The 19,043-nt window shown below is 42.9% G+C and overlaps 1 protein-coding gene across 4 annotated transcripts in view; it reads left to right on the top strand.

The window, feature by feature from the left end:
• The first annotated feature begins 238 nt into the window (after positions 1 to 238).
• The window catches only part of LOC147443720 (pentatricopeptide repeat-containing protein At3g03580-like), a 28,947-nt gene continuing 10,142 nt past the window's right edge, over positions 239 to 19,043 (top strand). The window contains exons 1-3 of one of the 4 annotated variants that reach the window (XM_086526526.1): positions 425 to 531; positions 635 to 691; positions 848 to 915. Coding sequence is in view for 2 of the 4 variants with exons in the window: in XM_086526523.1 (XP_086382649.1) it covers positions 414 to 531 (118 nt within the window). In the remaining 2 variants the exon portion in view is untranslated. Of the gene's footprint in view, positions 532 to 634; positions 692 to 847; positions 944 to 19,043 lie in introns of all 4 variants that reach the window. The other 3 variants (XM_086526525.1, XM_086526524.1, XM_086526523.1) reach the window with 3 other exon arrangements.

Below are 19,043 nucleotides of genomic sequence, written 5' to 3'. Positions count from 1 at the left end.
AAACCCCAAAAATAGACCTAATTTTCTAAATTTTCCTATTGGGAAATTCAAGGGAAGGAATTTTATATGTTTGGAGAAATGATTTTTCCCGAACAGTGGTATTGTGGGCCCATGAGATGAATTTTGTAGACACAAATACCAATGTTTGTGATTAATAAATGTCCTGGGATTAATCCCAACTATCCGCAAAGAGCATTGTTTTTTTCCCCAGCCAACCTTAATATTACCTTATCCTGGAGAAGAGTAACGATAGTTACGAACGTCGTACACTACGGACTATATGGCACGTTATGCTGCGTATTTTAGTATCAAAAAGAATTGCCATCACTTATTACTTTACTGGCAGACTTGAGATAACAGCATAAGTAGCACAGACAGAGAGAGTCTCTTGTGTAAAGTCCTTGGCACCCACCATGAATGCAGGATTGGAGGCAACGTTTATAGAACGAGCCAGCTCTTTATGTATCCTGGATTCTGACAAGAGTAAGCAGTTGCTCTGCGAAGAATGGAATTGCAACCGCCCAAATGCAGGTTTGAGAGAGAGAGAGAGAGAGAGAGAGAGAGAGAGAGAGAGAGAGAGAGAGAGATGTTGGTGGGCTGCGTCATGTTGACCTACTCTCGGCATTGTTCACAGGACAGTCCTTTTTGATTATGTGCTAATTTCATCACCTTATTCAATTTGCGTGGCTAGGTGCTCAATCTCAGCTTCTATTCTTGTTGAAAATAATTCACAGTAGGAAATTATACTCCATTGATTAGTATGCTTCTTGGTTGCCACAATGTCACTAAATTTTGTGCTGATTGCCTTTTCTTGATTCTAGTGATGATTGCTGTTGATGCGTTTTAGGTGAGCTTCAGCCTTCGCCAGCAGAACACTCTTATATGATGCTAGGCCTTTGTACTTAGATTGATTCGGTAACATCTGCCTATTTTCATATGTTGTGTAAGTGTTTTTATACCCTATTTAATCAGTAAGTTATGATGGTACATATACCAATATGACTGAATAAACAAAGAATTCTAATCTTTCAAAAAAACTGTGCATGCAATGCAGATGAATAAACAGACAGGAGTGTCAAACCGTTCATAAAACACACGCAAACAATGGGGTCGAATCTTGACTTTTTGATCTAAATCAATCATCTGTGGCAAACCATAATGGAAATGCCGGTGCTTGATGCTCAATCTTTCTTGTGCTCTTTCGGGTACTGTGTCATGCCAAGGAAGAGATTTTATTTCAATGCTCCTAAAGACAATATGAAACTCTGTATATATTGTGACAGGGCTGCCCTCTGGCACCATACTTGTTCTTATCTATGGTAGAGGCTGTGTCACTTGTCCTCAGAGCTTAGCAGCCTGCCCTCAGAGATTTGATTATGCTGCTAGCAGAGGAGGCGGAGTTGGTGGATCAAGAGTATGTAGATGACACCTTGTTGTTCTCGCAATATATGATATGTATGTGGGATGCAATTCGTAGAGCTCTTGATGTTTATTGCTTTACCGGTCTTGCCCGCATCAACTGGCACAAATCGAATGGCATCTTTCTGGGCTCTGATGATACTCCTCCATGGGACAACTCAAGAGGGCTTTACTTGGTTGCGCTCTGGACAAACATGTAATTATTTGAGCATTCAGATTGGAGGAGATGTCACTAGCGACTTACCCCTGCATTGCAGTTATGAGGAGGAATCTATGCCATTGATCTTCTAAGCATTTATCGTTAGCTGGTAGAGTGGTGGTGGAGAACCAGGTTCTCCTTGCTTCGGTTTGGTTCATTGCTTCATGCAGGAGTGTTGCCACAGCTTTGATGCCTGGTCTGGAGCTTCCTTTGAGGCTTGAGCATCTTACCTAGGGCAGAGGTGGGCTTGGGCATCACTGACTTCTTCCCGAGCTAAGTGTCCGAAGCCTTTCCTGGGCAATGAACTTTGGAAGATTTTGCTACAAGCCACAGCTTTGATGCCTGGTCTGGAGCTTCATTTGAGCATCCTACCTAGGGCAAAGGGTGGGCTTGGGCATCACTGATCCAGAGATGGAGAGCACTTCTTACCGAGTTAAGTGTCCGAAGCCTTTTCCTGGGCAATCAACCTTGCAAGATTTTGTTACAAGCCACGCTGGCATAAGTGGGATTGCGTTTTGGAGATAGAGATACGCATCCTTGGTGTCGGTGCATGAGGTTTCTATTTACAGATCCGCCTCTCTCACTCATGTATCTCGTTTTGTGCTTCAATTGAAAAAAATTGGATGTCCATGAGGCACAACGTGATCAGGTTGCCACCCTCCTCCAGGGTGGAGGTAGAGAGACAGCCACTCATATGGAACTTTCATGTTTTGGATTCGGAGCGCCCAGTTGAGTGAGAGGAAATTCATTGATTGGGCCATTTTGGACTAGACCAGCACATTCTGTGCTTCTTGGTTTGAGGTCAGACTCTTGCGAGCACATGACATAGCAGAACAGTACGATATTGGCATAGGAGTGAGTTAGAGGATAGGTGAGATTGAGGCGGTTATTCTTGTGCAGTAGGACAAGGTACTTCAAGGTGTTGCTACTATGCCAGAGTATGTGGATTGGTGGGCTAACTTTGATGGGGGGGGGATTTCCATCCTAGTACAATTCTTTTCAGTGTGGCTCTACAACAGGATGGATCTTGCGATATTCAATGAGGAGATCCGTGGTCCCATCCTAGATAGTAGTCCGTTAGAGTAGAAAAAGATGAGACACAGTGTAGATCCCTATTTATTTGCGGAGGAGACTTCATCCCGGTGGTTATGGATATGGGAAGGGAGACCGATCTTAGCAGTGGGCTTCTGTAGAGCATGTAGAGCTCTATTGTCATTCTTTGAGTATATAGATTTGGACTCATCGCCTAGTTCGAGAGTATAGAGAGCAGTGTATTGGATGGTTACATGTGGGTCTGTCACATGCATATTTGAGACACTACTTGTCAGCACGTTGGTATCTGCATGTAGCTAGATGGATCTCCTTTTTCCTTTGGCTGCTTGTTCATGGTGGATTACCCGTAGGGACTTGGGCTGCTTCCATGGGACATGATCCTACACACATCAGATGTATATTATAGATTGTTGTGTCTCCCAATCATTGCATATGGATGTGCTTTGCCTCACATGTCGTTTGGAGAGCGACGCCCTTCTTTTGAGTAGAGTATTTGCAGTCTGGCTTTGTCACTTGGGGTATAGTATCTTGGCTTACGCAACTTCTAGGAGAGCATCTATTTCAAGAGGAATTTGACACTAATCTGGTGTGCATGCTTAAATGACTAAGATGCTTGAAGTGTTCAAATCAAACATGATATCTTAAGAAGATTAAAAGACACATGTCAAGATCCTCCCCATGTGCCCCTCATGATGTGCTTGAATCTTATTGGATAGGCTTTAAAAGGGTCCAATGAGAATTTATATGCATAAAAATAAATAATTAAGTTTTTTCTCTCAAAGAGGAAAAAGAGGACACGTGTCCAAATGATTTAATTAAATAATACGAGAGAGAGAGAGAGAGAGAGAGAGAGAGAGAGGTGGACCAAGCATGAGAGGGGGTATACTCTCCCACACACACACTCTCTCATTGTGTGAAGTGCAAAGTGCAAGAGCTCCATCTCCTTCTCCAAGCTTGTTGAGAAGGTGAGAGCCTACACCAACACTCTTGACTGTGGGATGCAAATCCAACCAAGAGCCATACTTCAATACTTAAGCTTGCTATCTTCTTCATCTTCATTACTATGCTATTATGCTATGCTAAGCAAGAAAAGTGATGATAAGCGAGAAACTATTTCTTTCTCCTATGAATGATTCTTCTTCCTCTTCTCTACCCTCATTCCCCGCTAGCTTTCTCCACCTTCGAAGGTGTTTGAGGCTATCACGTGACACATCCAACCTTATATGTCCGTGGATAAGCTACACCATAAGGGTCCATAACAGGGTTTCCGTCAGTCCAGTCAGTCTAGATTAAAAGCGATCTGGCACTTTTTGTGAATCTATTCGTAGACCGTGCATGCCCAGTCACTTAGTATAGATGCATATCCTGTGGTTGCACACAGCATGATCATCAGTATTCCCATCAGAATCCATCAGATTCCATCAGATTCCATCACGGGAATTTTCCAGTGCATTTAGCCTATTTTCCCTATTTTTGACATTTTTCACTTATTAATTTAAGTGACTTTCCAACAAAAGTAGGTAGGGCAATTTGGGTAAGAAAATATATAAGCAAACCAAAGTTAGCACTAAATGGCAAATGAGCAAGGAGAACAACAGGCCATTGGCGAGACAGGTTCCCCCCTCTCTCAGCAAGACTTTCCAAGATCCTCTTGGCGTTTTCCCTCACCCAAGACCTAGCGTTTTGCAGCATCGCCAGCAGCCCCCCTTTTGCCTTGCGTTTTCAGCAAATGCTTGACCGTAGCCCCCCCTTGCACCTAGCATTTTTCAGGATCGCCAGAAGGCCTTGTGGCCTTGTTCCCTGGCGTTTTTCAGCATCAGATCGCAGCATTACAGCAGTCTTCAGCATTTTTATCAGGCTATTGCAGCGTTTTTCAGCAGCCCAAAACAGCCCCGAAAAATCAGCAAGTCACCCGCACCAGATTTCAACACAGCTAGCGTTTTTGGACAGCAGTCAGAAGCATTCCATTTTCAGCCCTATTGTCGTCATCGCCATCCCGGTTGTCGTCGTTGACATAGCCTAGATTTGCATCAGTTTTATGCATCATCATTGTACCCGTTTGTGCAATCATAAGTAAACCACTCTCGCCGACGAGAGTGGGGCCTTCGGAGGAGGGTTTTACGTCTCTAGTGTCGTATCTCTCTTCTCTCTATCTCTCAGTCTCATACACTTGCACGCACAGTATCCACTCACTTTGTTCGTGATCATAGCACTCTCCATCAAGAACGGAAGGCTCTTCCTTTCATAAGAACTAAAAGGAACCTTGAGCAAATATGGATCACTCATCTTGATAAAGAACAACATTCATTCCGCTGCACCTTACATTGGTATCAGAGCTTTGGTATTGTTCTGTATCACTTAAGGAAAGAACCACAAGAATCACAATAATTTTTTTTTGCTTGTTGTGGTCGCACGGACCCAAGTTCGCTTGGGCGTGTCGATTCCTAATCGTGTTTTTTGAAGAGTGACAGGAATCCCAAGAAAGAAGGGCTTGTCCAGCCTCCCTTTGTGTCTCTTTTCACTCATTGAGAGCGGACCGTGCACTTAGCGGCAGGCTAGTTGATGTGAGGTGGAAAAAAGCAACCTTGGTGTGAGCGCAAGGCCGCCAAGGGGTGCGTCCGCGGAAAGGAGTAGAACTCAGGTGAAGAGAAGATCCTTCTCAAACACAGGAAATAGCAAAGTTTTGACGGCAGCTATGTACCTTGCCGGTGATGCCATTAATTGGTACCACGCATGGCAAGAGGCACAGCTAGCCGCGCACCTAGAGGAAGCCGATGAACTTACGCCCCTGTCCTTCAGTTGGGCTGATTTCCAAGACAAGCTCAAGGCGTGGTCTGTGCCGCGCGGTTTATGCCACCTCAGTACCTCGCACGATTGAAGGACGATTGGCACGCTCTCAAGCAAAATGGTATGCCAGTTATGTGTTTTGCAGCTAGGTACCCAATTACGCAAGTCGGATGATGAACGCAAAGAGGCATTCCTTTATGGATTGGACGAGTATATCAAGTACGATGTCGAGGTGCTCGATCCAATCGATCTTAACAAGGCGGTAGCGATTGCTCTCGCACAGGAGATGAAGCACAACAATGGAAAGCCTAAGGAGAACAAGACGTCCATAAGTACCTCGCAGACTTCTCAGAACCCTCAGAACAGTAAGAACGGTAAGAATGGTAACTCTTCTAACCAATCTTCCAACAGTCTCTCAGAAAAGAATTCTTCCAATGAATCTAAGGGTAAGGCTAACACAATTGCTAAACCTAAGCTGACTCCAGATGAAAAGGTAGCACAAGGAATTGTAGGAGGATACATCACGTCGGAAGAGCAAAGCACTTATTCTAAGGAAGGTCGTTGTTTTCATTGTCACATTAAGGGTCACATAAAAAGAACATGTCCTAAGCTTGAATCGAATGAATCTAAAGAATCCACAGAATCCACTTCTTTTGTCCATGCAATTAATGATAACACGAGTGTGCTCGAAGTTTCTCATGACCCTCCCATTGATGATTCTCTCATTAAATGTTATGGTCATATGACGGGGCAGCGTTTTGTCATATTGTTTGACCCAGGTAGTATGCATGATGTGATCAGTCCCTCTCTTGTTGAGAGAGCCCGCCTAGAAGTTAGTTAGAGATCTCCTATTGAGGTCTCTGGCTTTGTTCCCGGTATGGATGCTCTCATCACGGAGGAGTGCCTTGATGTGTTGTTTGCAATTCAAAAAGTTGCCTTCACTAGAAGATTTGTGGTCTCTCCTCTCTCAGGATGTGATATGATTTTGGGCATTCGATAGTTTCATGATGCTAACCCTCTCATTGATTGGGAGGCTAACACTTTCACTCTCAATGCGAAAAGTGATTCTGTCATTGACATTCATGGAGAGGATATCGTTCATTCTCCATCTCTCATTGCTAATATGCAGGACAAGATTGAACGGATTCATGGGAAGGAGACTCTCTCAGTCTCTTTTTCTCCAAAACATGACACACAGGATTTGCATGATTGTGAGTAGCATGATGATTTGATTGACAATGATCAACATGATGATTTTGATGATAATGATGAGCATAATGATTTGCATGATCCAGATGTGATTTCTCACAAGCATGATGAGTTGCATGAAGAAGATGTGATTGTTCACAAGGATGATATGTTAGTTGATGCTTTTTCTAGCGAAGCTAACCTCGTTGTAGATTCGATCAGTCACGAAGAACCGATCTTGGCTCTCGAGCTTAGGTCCAGAGAACCCTCACAGGAAGTATTGTTCGAGTATTGATACGCACGCATTGTTCGAATGTTTCATTCGTGATCGCCATTTAGTATCTCATCCTGAAATGGGAGAGGAAAGTGATCTCTTTTTGTTGCCTCATTGAGTGGACGGTAATCCACACACCCTCCACTTGCCGTTTTTCTTGGGAGTGACAACAATGGGAGAGACCCACTCTAAATTTTCCACTGGATAAATGAAACATGCTCCTAGAAGCTTTCTTACCTCCTTGAGTAAAGCCTGCTCCTTGATGACTCCTAGGCTTCGTAGCTTTTGAGCCTTGGGTGTGGCCTCTGGCTTCAACTCAATCTTGTGTTGAACAGCATCTACTTCACGCACATCAATGTGGTCTTTAGCAAAAAGCCTAGGAAATTTCCTTAACACACCTTTGAACTCCTCTCTTTCTTCCTTTGTAAGTGTTGTAGACAGCATACCTTTTAACATTCCTTTATCTTGCACATTTTGGCTCTCTTGAGTACCTACCTCTTCCAAACCTTGACAAGAGGTCTCGTGGTTGTTTGGCTTAAAGCTTACCCCCATGACTTCGATGAAAGACTCCTCTTTAGTAATGCTGCCGCTACTTTCTTCTTCTGAAGTGCTATCGGTCCGGCCTTCCTCCGTCTCACTTTGTGATGATTCTTCATGGAGCTCCTCTTGGCGTTGCTCCTTCATGTCAAAGATAACCTTCTTATGATTGTCATTCCTACAAGTTAACTTTCCACTTTCCCAATCCTGCAAAGCTCGCATTTTCATTAGCCATGGTCTTCCAAGGATAAATGGATAGCCACTTCCCTTGGTCGACATAACATGAAAATCCACTGCCTTCTTAATGCCAAATGCCTCTACAAAAACATTTTTACAAATGTCTACACACCTAGCTTTGCTATTGTTTGCCATCTTCACTTTGATTTCAGGTGTCTCATGGATGTGCATGCTTAGTCTTTGCATGAGTCCCTTTGTCATAATGCAAATTTGTGCACCCCCATCCACTAGACCTTTCCTAACCAATCTTCCTTTGATGTAACAGTTTAGCACCGGTGTAATGTCCTCATTCATTTCGGCTTGTGTAATTTTTACAACAGGCACACTCTCTTTTACCTTTCTCCTAGTGCTAACTACCTTTGTTAAATCCCTCCTAACTTGTGGACATAATGCAAGAAATTGAGGCCATGAGATATCAGGACCCTTACCTCTCATGTCTTCCAACAAGTTGTACGGAGCCATGCCATGTCCAAGAGGGAAGTCTTGGAGGTTGATACGACGTCGAGTCCTCTTAGCTTCCTTGGTCTCCTTCGCCTTCTTTTTTTGTCCATGGTCACTTTGTGACGTAACTCCTTCTTTCTCCTTATCTTTTCCTCGACCACGCTTAATCCCATTTGCTTCCATGTTAACCTCTTTTGAATTCGTCACCTCTACCACATGCACATTTGGATCTGGCAAAGGTGGAACTCCTTCCACTCCTTGTGGAGGTGGTCTTGCTTCATTTGGCCTTTGTAGAAGCCTTGGTTGTTGACTAGTTCTTTCACCTGCATTCATCACTGGGTAATTCAAGTTAGGTCTCCCTGGCTCCTTACGGGGCCAAGGACAATTATACATCCCATGTCCAGACTATCCGCAATTCCAACATTGCAAGACTCTCCTAGGTCGTGGCTCTCGCTCCTCGGCTTTTTTTGTTTATCCCTTTGGACCTATAGCTTGTGCAAGGTAAATCGACAGGTTGCTTAAAGATTCATCTAACTTCTCAATCACTTTTGTCGTTACCTCAGGAAGCTCCCTAGATGTCGATGCTTGTGACTTACCTTTGGGTCTAAGAACTTCGATTGGAACCTCTCCCCTTAGGCACTTGAGTTTTCTATACTTCTCAACAGCCCTAGTTTCAGTTGCATCAAAGGTAGGAGGTGCACCCATCTCCACCTTTACCTTAAGATCAGGGAAGAGTCCAGCTATGAACCTCTCCTTCTTTAGAAATTGTGCACCATCACCAGGGTTAGCAACATTTTGTATCCATAGAGTCCAAAGACGTAGAAACTCTTGCTTGTACAAGTAGTAGTCATCTAAGTCTTTTGCTTATGAGAAACAATGTCTTGCCATAGTTTTTGAGAGTATCGCTTGAAATGATTCACAACTTCTGTGTAATCCCCCTTAACTTCTTCAGGCAAAGAGTCAAACCAAGTGCTAACATCTTTTCTAAGGACCACCTCAAACATTTCTACACGTTCTTGATCAGTTACTATCCTCTTGATACGGCAAGACATCTTGAAATTTGCTAAAAATAATTATGCATCCTCTCCAGGCTCTCCAAAGAAAAGAGGATATCCGGACATTTGGCGTTGGGCCTTCATTGAATCAATTTCAAAGTGACAACACGTTTTTGTTTTTCTTACTTAAAAAGATTTACACAATAATGTTTTTCTAAATTGCAATCTGTTCTACAACAAAATAAAAATATGTACATCAAATGATCTATGATAATCAACAAGAGGCAGGATGACAGGGTTTGGTGATGCAAGAATTTCTCCTACTCTGTGAGCACCAAACATGAACACCATACGTTGTTGAAAATGGATTTTTCTACTAATTGCAACGTTTATTCTAATGTGTGGAGTGAAATGGAAGGGAAAAACCTCTATTTGTGGACCATTATCCATGGTGTATGCAAGACCTAATACTTAAAACAAAACAAAAATATAGATGTCCAAACTAAGGTCGTATCTAATGAGAGGCAAAATAAAAGCATTTACTAATGCGTTTATCTCGGCCAGCTTAAGAAAGCCCAAAATTCTACGAACTACTCGTTGAAATTGCAACTTGGTATTAACAATTATGTGCACCTTTTGCTTTGCAATGGGAATGAAAGGATCGTACAAATTCTCGTGATTCATGCAAACTCCTTGACTATTCTAAAGGTTGATTCTACAAAAAAACATACACAAGTTGATTTCTCAGTGAGGGCACTAATTTGAGGCGGTCCGGGATGGGCAACAAGAAGAGTGGCCTCTAAGCATCCTTCTAGGCTTCTTTCAATGGGGTTTGGGTTGGAAGAAATAACAAACACACACACAAACACGCAACTTAATCCTACACAAATTTGGCACACCACCTAGTTTTGGATGTGAACTAGGACGCGGAGAGAGAGAGAGAGAGAGAGAGAGAGAGAGAGAGAGAGAGAGAGAGAGAGAGAGAGAGAGAGAGAGAGAGAGAGAGGTACTTGCTGCACTAATATCTTCTTACAAATCTGTCATGACCAATCAAAGTGATTAGTATTTGTTCAACATAGCTTGAGTAAATTACACCGCAACACATCACAAGAAAAGCCATCCCAATCACTGTCTTAAGGCCAGGGGAGTTCTCTCCACCCTGTCGCCCTCTTACAACATGTGGGATTTATGGCTAAGTTGATAACAACGTCGGAGACAAGCTATTAAGAACTTAAATAAAACACCGAGACACTTACACATCATTGTTGTCCATGACTTCACGTTGGAAGAGAGACAAAGTATCCATGCTTAGTCCAAATCCACCCTCCTTGATTCAGCAAATGTTGGGCTTACTAGTTAGCATATGTTAGGCTTACACTAGTAGGAGAAATGATAGGCTTCCTACTCTTAATTAAATGATTACTCTTTCTTACAATGGCATAGAGGTCCCCTGCTAATCACCTCTAATACAACACATACATGTGCATAAGCCAATGATATTCCACTCAAGAGCTCCTTCTCAAGAGATTGAACTAGGCTTCTAAAGCTATAGCATAGTGCTCTTGCTTAGGGCTTCCCCCCTTTTGTGCTAGCTACACCCTCTTTTTATAGCAATTTTGAGGACTGGGGTTACTCCTCTAACCATGGTTGGGTTAGATTTTCAGCACTTTATCTAATTTCTTTTGCTTGGAATTATCAAGAAGTTGGTGGGGATAGATGAAGAAAAGAGAGAGGAGAGAAATGGAGGTGATAGGACTTTTCATAGTGGGTTAGTGTTAGTAGATTAGTAGAGTTAGTATTTTTATTAATTTACAAATGGAATTGGATATTTACAATGGGAGTATCCATGTAGGATACAAATAAGGAAGAAAAACTCTTAAGCGGTAAGAGAAGATGGATTTCTTACAAGGTTGATGCTCCAAGTGTCTTGAGCAGGGCCAATTTTGACGCTTGTTGACGGTCCACTAGCTTTGACGGTGCGTTTTTTCTCCACTCTTGACCTTCCTTGGAAGCCAAGGTAATTGAAGATGAGGAATCAATCACCATGATGCTGTCTTTCAACAGAAGAGGCTGAATTTTGTGGTTTTTTTTTTATAGATATGGGTAATTTGGAGGAGGAAAAATAAGAATAGGTGGTCAATTTTGGAATGGAAGTGTGTGTAGAAGGCATGAGTTCACCATGGTTTCTCTTATTCTTCAAGATTGAGGAGAAGGTGAGTAGGGTACAGAGAGGAGTGTTGAGAGAAGTGGGGATGATGAGTGGAGAAGTGTGTGTGAAAGAGGAGAATGATAAAGTGGAAGAGGGAGTGTGGCTGCATAGCATGAACAAACTGGGGTCCACCAATAAAATCATAGTGCACAGCTCGTAGCTCAAAAAAATATGAAAAAATTTGAGGCAAAAGTTCAGCTTGCGAGCTACAATTCTTGTCTTTATCACCTTTTCAAATTCGGAGAGCAAGTGGCCTTTAAAAATTCAGCAAAACCGACTGTTTTTTTCTACTGCACAAAGTCCTTGTGAGGTCCTTCTTTGGATGATTCTTTTAAATGCATCCAAGAGTGAATCCTCCATAGTGCATACATACATGTCACATATCCTTATCCTTGACTTTATTTTGTGGGTCTATAATTGAAGATATTGTTGAGCTCATGATATAAGTGAATAGTATAACTAAGAAAATCAAATATCGAGGGGTTTAAAAAATATGTACATGTCAAATATAGAAAATATAGGTGGAAAAAATATAAAGGGATCAAAATAAATCTCTCATTATGAGGCTATTATAAAAAGATGAATATTTTTGATGTTCTAATTTATTAGAGTAAAAGAGAATAGATGTAGGAAGGAAAAAATCACAATAGTGAAAAAATATACTCATAAATAAACTAGTTTTTTTTTTTGTGGAGTTACATCGATAATAAGAGAAGCTTGCATGAAATTATTTTTATATGGAATAAAGAGAGTACAAAATGGTAAGAAAAAATATATTAATGGTGAGTCAATACACATAGTATAAATAGCGCACACCTAGGTAGAAATATTTAAATACATACTAAAATAATCATGAAAAATCCTTATATTTAGGTGCTATATACAATGAAATATTTACACACAAAGAGGCGATAATATACTTTTCATTTTTTCATTTTTTATTTATTTTTGACTCAACTAACCCAATGACTAGCTAATTAAGGATTTTAAGAAGATATGAGAAAAGTTCCCTAACTCACACACGTCTATGTACAATGAAATGGTAGGGATAGACACAGTGTTTAGGTGATTTTGGTAGGGTGAGGTAGCTCACTATGGCAATTTGGATAGCCAAAAAACTAGTGTAACAAGGAACGGGAAGAACACAGCCCAAACGTTCCGAAACGGCGTTCTGGACGAGTCCCATTCTCGAAACGGAGATGAGAACGGAACGCCGTTCCGGAACGGGGTGTGTAACACACTTGGACACTCGAAGTCAAGAATCAACCGCGACAGCACCAAATAACCACTTCAAAACAATTTACAGATCACAATAGATTTGCACTGGCCCGGCGGAGTTCCGTGCCTAGAGATATTGGCCCCAAAGACTGGCGTCCCTTTCGGTATTTCTTTTTGTATTAATCAATCATCAAAGTACAAGAGAGCGGTTAGGGTTTCACTCTCAGACTCTGTGTCCAGATGCTCTGAGAAGTGAGGCCCTCACCACTAATTTAAAGGTTACAAGGGATGCCCAAAAGCAGAGCCCCGAAAGCTTTTAAAATCAAAAGCATCAGTTCTCTCTCTCTCTTAGAGAGTCTTTTTTCTTTTTTTTTTTTAAAAAGCAAAAGTAAAATTCGCGTCGCTCATCATTTTTCAAATTTTTTTTTTAATTTTATTTTAATAATCCGCCTCCGCGATTTCCGAAAATTAGGGTTTCTGGCAGAAATTAGAGTTTCTGCTGTCCGCCACGTCATCACTTTGTGACATACCCCCCTCTTGAAAGCATTGTAATCGACCGCGATTACGCCTGCAAAACCGACAAAAGCCATAAACCGTCTTAGCAGACACTGACTGTTAGTACCTACGTACTAGGAACGCACATCTAGCACATGTACAAAATCGACAGTCACATGACACGACATCACAGGACATCACCAGACATCACAGGACATCACATGACATTCAACATTCATTCGGATCTTAGACCATGATTATCGGCAATGTAGCTAGCAATCACATCTAGGTCCAATCGGGACCTCATCGATGTCCGATTGACTAACCCCTATTGCAACCATGTCTATTCGAGATCAATCAGACCAAAATGCTGCAGTCATTTCGGCTATCAGTTCCTGCACTCACAAGAAGTCAAGAACAAATCAGTATCATAATCAGGAATTCCATTTCATAAAGTCATCCAGCAGAATACTGTCAGCTCTCAGTATCCCTGAAGCTCAAAGAGACATCAGTGACTTTAGTATCAAAATCGAGGCATCTGTTGACAAAGGAGCGGAGTAACTTCCCTCTTGTGCATCCCACTGTACCAGATCTTCGGCCAAGCTGAGTTTCTGGGTTCCGTTTGGAGTAGACTATGCTAAACCAAAACATCGAGGTAAAGTTTCACAATCCGAGGAGTATCTGCTAGGTCCTCCTCCTCCATCCACTTCGCATCAAATGCAGGAAAGTTCTTGAACTTAACCAAGAACCGCCTTCGGACTTTACCTTTCTTCGTATCATTATGTGCCAAAATCTGTTCAGGAACAAGGATCTCCTCGTTTTCTTCCACTTTGGGTTGCTCATCAGGCTCCCCATCATCAGGCACATCACCCTTAACAGGGTTCAAGAGACTCACATGCAATGCATTGTGAATCCTCCAAGTATCTGGCAGTTTCAATCGGAAGGAGACATCATTTATCTTGTCAGTAATCTGGAAAGGTCCGTAGTATCACATACTAAGCTTTGGAAAAAGCCTCTCCGTTCCCTGTTTCTTTCTTAGGCGTGCCTTCTCAAAAGTAAGAGCACCCAATCATCCTCCTTTAGTTTCCAGTCGCGACGATGGCGATCCGCTGCCTTTTTCTGTCGTTCTTGAGACTCCTGCAAAGTCTCGCGAACCTTGGCAAAAGCCGTATCCAAATCTCGCGAATATTCATCTGCTTCAAATTTCTAATCTTTCGTGCTCAGGAAGGATGGAACCTTCGCAGCAGTTTCAACAATCTCACATGGCATCTTCCCCGTCGAAGAGTGTATCGTGTTATTGTAGGCAAATTCCACCAAAGGTAAGTTCTTTTCCCATTGAGTCTTCTGATGCGAGATACAAGACTTCAATAAATCTAAAATCACTGAATTGGCAATCTCAGATTGCCCGTCAGTCTGCAAGTGGAACGATGACGAGAACTGCAACCACGTGCCAATGTTCTCCCAAATTGCCTTCCAAAACAAACTCATAAATCTGGGGTCTCTGTTGGAGACAATCGTCTCAGGTGTGCCATGTAATCGGAAAATCATCGTGATCATTCTGTATTCTCGGGAGATCAAAAAAAATGAAATCCATTTCAATATTTTCTCAGGGGCGGGTGGGTATGGGTAAAGGCTGTAACAATCCTTGTGCCTTATGCCTGTCAAACTTGACCTTCTGGCATACCAAGCAACTGCGCACAAACTCTTCCATATCCTTCTTGAGTCTCTGCCAAAAGAAATCTCTCTCTACCCCTTTCATGGTGGTAGCAATGCCGCGGTGACCCATAAAAGGTGGACAGTGGCAATCAGTCATAACCTTTTCCCTCAACGGCTGTGTAACGCACAATATAGTCTTTTTCATCAAGTAGCCTTCCCGAAGGGAGTATCCAGCTACTGTCTCCCCATCCCGTATCCGTGTGAAAATATCTGCAAAATCTGTATCTGTGGCACACTGATCGACCATATCCTCGAAGCTCCTATGATGTATCGCGGAAATAGCCAGAACCAACGGTTTCCGAGACAAAGCATCTGCCACCACATTCTTCTGTCCTTGCACATGGACAATTTGGAAGTGGAACTGTGACAAGATGTTCACCCACCGCATCTGCTTTTCCGAAAGCTGCTTCTGTGACAAGAAGTAGCGCAAACTCTGATGGTTTGTAAAGACAGTAAAATCCGCTCCGAGTAGGTAATGCCGCCACTGAGTAAGAGCGTGGATAACCGCCAAAAGCTCTTTCCCATAGATCTGTGCTGTCATCTCCGGCCTAGAGAACAAACGGCTCTTGTAAGCTATGACATGGCCTTCTCGCATCAAGACCGTACCCAGACTACGACCACAAGCATCACAAAATACTTCAAATGACTTCTGCAAGTCCGGCAAAGTCAAATCTGGTCGTGTAGTGAATTTCTCTTTCAATGTCTGAAAGGCAGTCACCTCTGTGGGTCCCCACGAAAAAGGTACTCCTTTCTGTGTCAAGGTATGCAAAGGGAAAGCAACCTCTGCAAACTTTCGTATGAACCGCCTGTAGTACGAACACAGTCCCAAGAAGCTTCTAGCTTCATGGACATTCCTCAAATCGGGCCAATCACGGATAGTCTCTATCTTGGCCGGGTTCATTTGCACTGCTGCTGTTGACACAATGTGTCCCAAAAAGTGTATCTCTGGTAGGAAAAATTCACTTTTCTTAGCATTAATCACTAATGTGTGATCTCGTAATGCCTGAAAGACTTGAAGCAGATGATCTCTGTGTTCTGCCTCATTCTTCGAGAAAACAATGATGTCGTCAAAGAAAGTACCAACAAATAGCCCGTACTCTCGAAAAATCCTATCCATCATCCGGTTAAATGTCGCAGGAGCATTGGTTAAGCCAAAAGGCATCACCAAAAACTCAAATAACCCAAAAGTCGTCCGAAAAGCTGTCTTGTAGACATCTCCTGGCGCTATCTTGATCTGATGATATCCACTCCTCAAGTCAATCCTGCTAAAGCACGAGGATCCCTGTAACCTGTCGAGTATATCATCGATCCTAGGAATCGGAAATCTGTTCTTGATGGTGATTTCGTTGAGAGTGCTATAATCGATGCACATTCTCCAAGATCCGTCTTTCTTCAAAACCAACAACACTGGAGAGCAATACGGTGAAGTACTAGGCTGGACAAGACCCTTTTCCAAGAGGTCTTTCACTGAGTTCATAATCTTTTCATTCTGTACTCGGCTCACACGATAAGGTGGCCGATTCGGTGGCGTGCTTCCAGATTTCAGATCAATGGTATGATCTTCAGGCCCTCTCAAAAGCAATCGGCATGAGTGTGGAGAAAAAAATCTTGGCGTTCTTTTCTTCAGGTCAAAACATATTCAACTTTTATCCATCGTTCAGTTCTCCCAAAAGAATGAGTAAGAAAACTGAAGTTCATCAAGTACAATCTCTAAGCCCTTCATTTATCGAAGTCGCTTTCTCGGCCCGGTAGTCAACCACGGCGTAGTTCTTGTGGTACCAAGGGATCCCGAGCAGAACGTCACACGCGTGCCCTGAACACCCCTGTCATTGCAAACAAAGTTTGCCTATGCTCGGTGTAATGGCAACATCCCATCCGGGTGCCAGTCGAACTACCTCCGCCTGTGGCGTCAGTCTGTCGAGCGTAGTTCCAAATCGAGCCGCCAATTCCAAGTGAAAAGAAGTTGGCCTTGGCTCCTTCAAAAGAGCTTCCTGATCCTTCACTTTGCCCCAAAAAAAAGCGGCAAAGTTTGTACTTTCATTCATTTGATTCGGTGCAAGTCCCACGCCATGTGGTACCAGTTCTACTTTTCTATCTGCCTTTTTTGCCACATTCCTCAGCTGCTCTCAAACTCTTAGGCATGTCGTCGTCTTTATCATTCTATTCTTTCTGTGCCTTATCACGGCACTCTGCGGAGATATGTCCATGTTCCCCGCATCCAAAGCACTTCCCCTCTCTGATGAAGCGAGCTCTCTCCTCAGGAGTAAGCTTGGGTCGTGTATCCTTTTTTTCTCTAGGTTGCTCTTTTTCATTCTACTTTCATTCCCAGAAGTTTGTTCGGCTCGTTGTGTCATGGCCTTATCTGTGGGGTAGGTCAAACTGCCAGAGTGAATGGCAAAGCCCCGCTTCGCATGACTCATCAACTCCTGAATAGAAGCTGACTTCTGTTCCAAGCAGTGATCTCGGATCTCTGTAGGTAGACTCAAGGTAAACCGCTCAATCTGTTTTCTGAACGAGATCTTCTTGAATGAAAAGGCGGGTAGAAAAGAGCTCCAGAATCTTTCACAATAAGAATTCACTGTATCGCTCTTGGTCATCCGGAGATGGTTCCAAGCAGCTCGTATATCTCGCTCAAACTCTTGAGTCAACCAAGAAGAAATAAAAAGCCTCTTGAATTTCAGCCATGTAACTGGCACAGTCTTGCTTAATAGAAGCGTGGACCACCAAGTACGAGCATTCCCCTTATAGTAAGAGGCAGCTCTCCGAATCTTGGAGTGCTCTGAATAGCGTCCTCCCGCGAAAGCGATGTCAAACTGCTGTATAAAAGACAAAGCCTTCGAAGCATCTGAGTATCCTGAAAAGTATCAAACTTGATCGAGTGGCCACCTTCCTTAAACTCTCGGACTTTCTTGCTTTTATCTTCGAGAAAGTCATACTGGTTGGCTTTGTAAAAATTCTTTTTGTTCGCATAAAACTTTCCGTCATCGGAATCTGAGCTGTCTGTAGACGAGTCCTCAGTAGAACTGTCAGTCTCTGGGCAAGATGTAGCCTTCTTTGCCTTTTTCTTGCCCGTTCCGAAGCTTTGTGTCTTGCTTCGCTTTTTGCTTTTTTCTGTCTTCTTCGCTCTAATCCGAGGAGCTAGAAGAACTGTCAAAAGAAGAAGAAGAAGAAGAACTGGGTACTCCTTCAAATCGAACACGCTTCTGCCGTTTCTTTGCTTTGTCGAATGTCGACTGACGACCCAAATATCCCGGGAAGTCAGTACCTTTGTTCTGCTTTTTGCCGTGCTTTTTTGCCTTTCTTTTGCACGTCAAAAAGCTGAGCAATCCGTGCATCAACCACGTTCTCCAGTTCCTTCTCCGTATATTTCTTGGAGGCAGAAGGTTTCTTGAGAGCGGGTTTCGGGAGTGGTGTTGTGGTTCTCTGCCACTCCATCTGTACCTCTTTCAAAGAGGTCTGGTTCATATATTTTGCCATCTTCGGGTCCTTGGCAAAATTGAGCATCATCTTTGTTGCATCGCCGATCAACTGGCGACGCTCTATCTCTCGCCGCTCCGCCTAAGTAGGCCAAGGCGGGCCATACTCTCTGCCTGAATCTTCGTTGTGATCCCAGCCCGCATCTCCAGATGCAGAGGGAGTCGACTGATCATTGCCTGAAGCCATAGGTGCCGCGGAAGAAAATTCGGGGATCGGATTTCCTGTAGAAGAGAAATCGGCCGTGCTCTGATACCACTGTAACAAACTTGGACACTCCCAAGTCAAGAATCAACCGCGACAGCACCAAATAACCACTTCAAAACAATTTACAGATCACAATAGATTTGCACTGGCCCGGCGGAGTTCCGTGCCTAGAGATATTGGCCCCAAAGACTGGCGCCCCTTTCGGTATTTCTTTTTGTATTAATCAATCATCAAAGTACAAGAGAGCGGTTAGGGTTTCACTCTCAGACTCTGCGTCCAGATGCTCTGAGAAGTGAGGCCCTCACCACTAATTTAAAGGTTACAAGGGATGCCCAAAAGCAGAGCCCCAAAAGCTTTTAAAATCAAAAGCATCAGTTCTCTCTCTCTCTCTTAGAGAGTCTTTTCTCTTTTTTTTTTTTAAAAAGCAAAAGCAAAATTCGCGTCGCTCATCATTTTCCAAATTTTTTTAATTATTTTTTTTTAATAATCCGCCTCTGCGATTTCCGGAAATTAGGGTTTCTGGCAGAAATTAGGGTTTGCAGGAATTTTAGGGTTTCTGGCAGAAATTAGGGTTTCTGCTGTCCGCCACGTCAT

This window comes from Adiantum capillus-veneris, chromosome 13 (genome assembly GCF_014529385.1).
Source record: "Adiantum capillus-veneris isolate H3 chromosome 13, ASM1452938v2, whole genome shotgun sequence".
Classification (NCBI taxonomy): domain Eukaryota; kingdom Viridiplantae; phylum Streptophyta; class Polypodiopsida; order Polypodiales; family Pteridaceae; genus Adiantum; species Adiantum capillus-veneris.
This window is presented reverse-complemented; position numbering and strand designations above follow the sequence as displayed.